Source organism: Zingiber officinale, chromosome 6A (assembly GCF_018446385.1).
Source record: "Zingiber officinale cultivar Zhangliang chromosome 6A, Zo_v1.1, whole genome shotgun sequence".
NCBI lineage: Eukaryota > Viridiplantae > Streptophyta > Magnoliopsida > Zingiberales > Zingiberaceae > Zingiber > Zingiber officinale.
The window spans coordinates 118,367,979-118,374,743 of record NC_055997.1 but is presented as its reverse complement, the minus strand read 5'-3'; the positions used below and the strand labels follow the sequence as shown (position 1 = coordinate 118,374,743).

Below are 6,765 nucleotides of genomic sequence, written 5' to 3'. Positions count from 1 at the left end.
AACAAAACACATTATGGTTAAACATTATTTTATTTGTGATAATGTGACTCGAGGTGATATTGTCCTTAATTATATTGAGTCAAAATCCAACTTAGCCGACATTTTCACTAAACATCTTCCCAAAGTTGAATTTAGTTTTCTTCAAAGGGAATTGGGAACGTGTTATGTTGACTAGACCATAACCCTTCATGATCATTTCAAAAATACAAATTCTTAAAGCCCATTGAACCTTTATTTTGCATTCTACATAAACATAAGATTTCCTTTGATATGTATAGATGTGAGTGAGATGTTAGGGACAATTCTCTTAGTTATAATGCTTATTATGATGTATTACTTTGGCCAAGAAGACTAAATTTTCATAGATCATTCATTTGTCTAATCATGAGGAAAGCAAGTGTACAAATCATGTATATTTAGCCCAAAGATTGTGGTTGAAAATTGTGTTTTGAAAATCATTTCAAAATAATTTTTGAAAAACTTGGTGAAGTCTATCTTTTGGTTTGAGTCACCATAGATTAGTTAGATACAAAGTAGAGTGAAACATTAAAGCTTTTAATAGTTTTTTATTTTGTATCTATTTTTGAAAATGAGATGTATTTTCATATGAAACTATTTTTTCCTGATAGTATATGACATAAGTAATGTCTATATAAAATTTCATAATTTTCTAATACTTGTAGAATTATCAATGATTTTCTAAATTTTGATCTAAAATTGAAATCAGATATTTAGATACAGTAATCGATTGGATCAATCGATTACTACACACAAATCGATTGAATCAATTGATTAGTGATGACCAGTGTGATTTGTGTTAGACCAATCGATTGATATAATCGATTAGGAGTCATTTTGTCGCATGAACAGAAACTTGTTGAATTGATCACCTGATCGATTACGATCATATTAATCGATTGAATCAATCGATTTGAGTTTATTTTTCTATGCATAGATTCAATTGGAATCGAATAGAAAATTGATTAAACCTCATTTAATCGATTGGTGTAATTCTCTAATCAATTCAGGATCTCGACTTAAACCTCGTACCCTAACTGCTCTATTCATTCACTCATTTTATTTTCTCCCTTTCTCTCGAGCCCTAAAACCTCCAAAACTTTCGCCGTTGTCGTGCTCATCCTTGAGGTCTCTCTAGCTGTGACTACATTGTTTAGGTCACTCCGGTAAGACCTAGGTCTCTCTCGTGTCCTTGATTTTCCCTCTCAACCTCCCGGTGATAGCCTTTCCCTATCATGAGACCTAGGTTTCTAGTGTCGATGTGGTTCCAATGACTACTTTCATTGGTGTGGTGTCGGTTAGTCCTTATCTCTTCGCCAGTTACTTTTCTGGGTAAACAATGTTGCCACCAAGGTAAAACCCTAAAACCCTAATTCCTACCTTTCATTCAATTGTTTATGTCTTCGTGTCCACTTTGCTAATCGGTTCGTTTGGCATCTCATTCATGCATCATTCCATATCATTGCTATTATTTCTCATGCATTTTGGTGCATTCTTTCGTTACCATTAGGAAGAAACAAAAGCAAGTAGAGTCAGGTGAGGGTTCATCTCGCCACCATCAATCACCTACTAACTCTCGCTGTCCAAATTCTTTACTTCAGCATGCTTTCAACTCGATAAAGTTTAAACTTATTCCGGCTTGGTCAATTGACCCAGCCTTCTATTGTGAGAATCCTATCAATGAATCATTAGTTAGCAAATTCTATAATAATTTGTATCCTGATGTGGACTTGACATATCGTACTCGCATTGAAAAATGAAATATCGACTTTTCTCTCACCATTCTTTAGGAGTTTCTACATTTTCATTCATCCACGGATGCTCTTGTTTTTTATCCCACCTTACCATATCTCCTACCTCCACCTTTTGACCATCTCTCTTTGTCTTTTATGTATGAGCATTTTTACCGATGGCCCTGTCCAGACGACCCTAGTGTTGTGATCACTAGTTTCTCAACACTTGAGATATCTGCATCGAACAATGCTTTGTTTAAAGTTACTGTCAATTGTCTGTTACCTATTGTGACTAATGCCCTAGCTGTTATTCGACCCTCTCACCTTTTCATGTTATATGCTCTCCGTCATTCCCTTGACATAAACATTGTATTGAATTCTTTCCACTGCATCACTCACTTTGTCACGTTTGTCCATGGTAGTATTCATATGCCCCTTGGACATATCATCGCGGAGTGGTTAGTATCTTTAGGCATCGATGTCTCACATGGCAGGGTGCAGTAGATGACGAAGAAGTATTCGAGGGTCTCGGCTTGATCCTTCTCATTAGCTGGCATTGAGGTAGAGGGGGATATCGTAAGATGGATTGACGGTCGTCGCTTAGGTGAGGGGCCACAACTACGAGTTGTGGAGAAGGCTGCAGCTGGGACTCCAGTGGCAGTAGCTCAGAACGATGATGATAACGACGTGTATAGTGATGATAATGATCTTTGATCTCATGTTTTGGAGCTCGAGGAGAGTATGGACACACGCTTCGAGGAGATGTGCATGGATCACGCTCTTAAGATGGCTAAGGTGCGCACTGAGTTTGCAACCATCGAGCGCCGACAGATTGATCTACAGACGAGCATTGATTCCTTGATTGATCTAGTACGCTCGTGGATGTCGGTCCATCCTCCTCCTTATCCACCTACTCCAATGAGTGTTATCCCTTACTGTCAGAAAGGGCAACGAGCTAGAGGAAGAAGAAGAAGTTGAAACCCTAAAATCAACAAGTCAAAGATTTTATCAAGAGAGCTCAATTTCAAGATGGATTTTTGAGATAGACTCAAATTTGATATTCGAGTGCCTCCACCATTCATATCATCAAACTTCAATCTTTGGAAATCAAGAATCAAAAATTTCTTAATGATCGAGATAGAGCAATGATTTGCTCTAATGGAGGGATTTGAAGCTCCAAGTGATAACAAAGTCAAACTCATCAAGAGAAGTAAATGGAGCGAGGAACAAATCAAGAGATGTGAGACCAATGACAAAGTGATCAAATCATTGGTCAATTTATTGCCAGGAAATATTTTGAGCCAAATTGGAGATATATAAAGATGCTAAGGAGCTATGGAGAAAATTGGTGAAGATCCATCTACAATTTAGAGCAATGACAAAGGCAAAGAGAGAAACTCTTTGTTTCATGTACATGAGGATTCGGAGGTTGAGAGATGTTCATCATCTGAGGATGAAGTTGAAGAGGAATCCACCTCAAGGATTGAGGGGAAGTGTAGATCATTGGCATTAGAGCAAGAAGAAGCCTCTACATCCGAATCAAATGAAGAAAATGCCACCCTTACATGTGAAGGTATAACGATTTCAATTTGTAAAAATAAAGATCATATTATTTGTTTTGAGTGTAGGGGAAAAGGATATTACAAGAGTAAGTACCCCCAAATTGACCAAAAAGAAGGTTCAAGTGACACATAGATTATTGTAAAAAACATACCTTGTCAACGGAGATGACCCGTTTTATATACCATCTCTAATAGACTCCGCAATCATGAGGTGGCAGAGAATGTCGGATGACATAAGTTGTCGAGTAAGGAAATATGTACAGCCTGGGAAGCGTACAGTCATCATCCGAGAAAATTTTCGTTACTCATGTGCACCCTTTTTGTAACTTACACCATTAATGTGACGGTTGAAGGAATATGATGTCACACTGTATCGGCTGATAGAAAGTGTAAAATCATCTTTGAGGAAGATTCTATTGAATGCTCATGTAATAATAAAAAAAATATTCTTTGTAAAATGGTTGTTATTCTCTAGCAGACTATTGTGATTCTCTGACAATGTGATCCCTGAAGGTATCTCGGCCGGATATTTAAGCGACCGAGTGTATATATAAAAGTAGAGTACTGAGTATGGTAGGACGTTCAGCTCTTAAGACTGCTCGGATATCTATTATGTAATGTTGGAGTTCTGATTATGAATAGAAAATCAAGTCCCCTAGGTTCGGACGACTATATGATTGGCCGACCGTACGCAGGGATACTTGTTTCACGAAAATGGAGAAATAAGCCTCGAGAGCCCCGGCCGGTACTTTCCACCGATCGTCCTTGTATTGGGAGGCTCGCTCCTGAAGTGATGTTTGAGCTATAGAAATCCAGTTGGATTTCTTCTGAGATTTGCCTTGTATGTTTGTTCGATGAAGAGAAGAATACTGAGCCTTATAACTCTAGTTAGTTGTATCTCCGGCCACCCAAAGAAAGATGCTAGGTCCCCGGGTCCTGCCCGAATATTACTCCTAGCCGACTTTGTGGTCGGTCAAGACTCTCTTGAACCCGAACGAACAATGGCCGGTCGAGTACATACTAGGTGTCTTACTACAGGCGAGAAGCACTAGGCTCTTTTGGTCCTACCGGCCTCTTGGCCGACCGTCTTTATACTGAGGGTTTTAGTGCTGGGCAAAGAACCAAGCCCTGTTTAGAATGACCCCTTGACTTGGATCATCACCTCATCTTGACTTTGACTGTCACATCATACCTAGGTCCGTTATGACTTATCAATATGTTTCATATGTCACACTTTTAGATATAAAATAACTCTTGTTATTGAATTAGAAGAAACATATTGCAAATTACAGGAACAAAAGAGTTCATTTATGATATCGTCTTCCACAAATTATTGGAAAAGAAGTGTTCATGGTAGCAAAGGTTCTTGAATGTCTTCAGTAGTTTGTGGGAAAGCAGCTTCTTCTTTTGTCTTCGCCCAGAGCACCTCATAGAGTCCACAGAACATGAAGGCCATAGCAACAATGCTGCAACATTAAAGTCCAAGAGGAATAGCTCCATCAGCAAACTGTCTATAGATCATCAGCAATTGAATTCAGTATCAAAACCGTACCTTTTTAGTCCGATCGACTGGCCTAAAACTACTGCCGTTAGAATGGCAGAAGCGACGGTTTGAACTGGGCTAAACATGCAGACGAAAACCGGCCCCTTTTCCTTCACAGACCATGTAGAGAATCCAAGGCAGGCAGAGTTCACTGCACCACTCTGCATTACACCCAACATTGAATGGCTATAGAAAGAAAACACACACCTGAAAGCATGATACATGTGACTTAGCAAAGCATGTGTACCATTAGAGCAACACGGATGGCATCCCATAAGTCGATGGTTGAAGTGCCAACGTCGATCTTCCCGTCAATCAGTAACTGTGCTATCGCTGTAAAAATTGCCCCCAACAAGGATGAAAAGGCACACAAGCTTAAGGGAGCGGGAAAGTCAATCAATGTTGCAGCCTACACAACACAATTGTGGTTCTTGATCATGTCAAAAAGCATTAGTTAAGTGGCAGATTTAGTCGACTGAGGTGATAACAATACCTGCATAATTGTCGAGAAGGAGATCATCAGGACAGCCCCAAAAAGGCATATGCAACCGAAGAACCAACCACCAAAGATGCCGCTATCCACAGAGTTGGCAGGTGGAGATGAAGGATTTTGGTAGATGCTGAAGGCCACTGCTCCACCAATGCACACTATGTTTCCTAGGATCTTCAATCTGGTGTACCAGCACTTGATATCGAACCTCTCGAACCTACAACATATCGTCACAATTTGAGGCATACCACATGAATTCAAAACGCATGCTTATTATTATAGATGTCTTCAAAGATCTATAATGTTACTATGATATTGGAATGTATAAAAATGCATGTTCAAATCTAAGAAACAAGATTATCTCTTATTTAAATGAAAGTAATGTGCATTTAAAAGAGAATATATAATCATTGATACTATGTTGCTTAATTGAATGATTACCTTAAAGACACTGCTACTATGAAGATGATTCCCGGGCCAAGATTAGGCATGGCAGAAGCAATGGCAGGAGATGTGATCTTCATTCCCGATATATTCATAACTTGATATAATGTTGCCCTAAAAAATAATTATATGAAATTAAAATTACAGATATAATAAGTGAATTAAAAACCATAAAACAGAATTGGATAAATCTTAATTAGTTACCCTAAAAGAGCAATCGAACTGATTTGGATTATCAATTTCCAACTTAGTCGAGCCGCCCATTTGCTCCTATTGTAAGTTGAACACAAATGTAATCGGTATTGATACGTGAAGAATAGATACTTGAGTTATGCAAGTTGGTAAAAGATGATTGTGCTCGCTCCCAATGTCTCCACCAACCTATCCCAAGGTTAACACGGACTGGTCCTTGGAATAGTGACTAGTAGATAAGGGAGACTTTTACCTTGACTATGTCGAAATTCGAACTCCAAACCTTAAGTTGACAGCATCTCATGTGCTAGCCACTAGACCGTTCTGAGAGGACTACTTAAGTTATGCAATTAGGTATAGAGGTGAAGGATATTATTTACCTTTCAAATATGACGGCGAATGGAAGCATAATTCCGAACATGATAAAGTTCACCAAAATGACAAAGAACAAAGGATTCATGCCAATGGAAAGAAAGGGGCTCAAGTACACCATGTAGGCTGCAGTGCCAACTTGAGATACGACCAGACCAAGGATGACGAAGGCATTGGTGAGCATGTGATTAAGGGGCCTCATGCTTACGATCTAGCTTGTTGATATTAGAAACTTGAACACTTGAACGACGATAAGGTGTTGAATGTGTTGTGGGGTTTATATAATGTATAATACCACTTTGATATTGAATATTTATTATTGTTATATTCTTGATTAATTTTTAGGATTGTTCTATTCTTTTAATAAAAATAAAATCATCCTATTCTAAAATTCCTTTCTTTCCTTTTTTA

The 6,765-nt window shown here is 38.4% G+C and overlaps 1 protein-coding gene across 1 annotated transcript; it reads right to left on the bottom strand.

The window, feature by feature from the left end:
- Positions 1-4,661: 4,661 nt before the first annotated feature.
- LOC121995209 (WAT1-related protein At5g47470-like) lies at positions 4,662-6,556 on the bottom strand. Its single transcript, XM_042549011.1, has 6 exons — positions 6,363-6,556; positions 5,788-5,904; positions 5,350-5,563; positions 5,104-5,265; positions 4,866-5,017; positions 4,662-4,779 (listed from the first exon to the last, which is right to left on the bottom strand). The coding sequence occupies exons 1-6, from the start codon at positions 6,554-6,556 to the stop codon at positions 4,662-4,664; spliced, it is 957 nt and encodes a 318-aa protein (XP_042404945.1).
- Between the last annotated feature and the right edge of the window lie 209 nt (positions 6,557-6,765).

What these genes read in the sequence shown, in the direction of transcription:
- LOC121995209 (XM_042549011.1), bottom strand. Translation starts at nt 6,556, where the DNA reads ATGAGGCCCCTTAATCACATGCTCACCAATGCCTTCGTCATCCTTGGT. An exon ending in CCTTCTCGACAATTATGCAG is followed by an intron (nt 5,266 to 5,349) that starts GTATTGTTATCA and finishes TGTGTTGTGTAG; the next exon opens with GCTGCAACATTGATTGACTT. An exon ending in CAGTCGATCGGACTAAAAAG is followed by an intron (nt 4,780 to 4,865) that starts GTACGGTTTTGA and finishes TTAATGTTGCAG; the next exon opens with CATTGTTGCTATGGCCTTCA.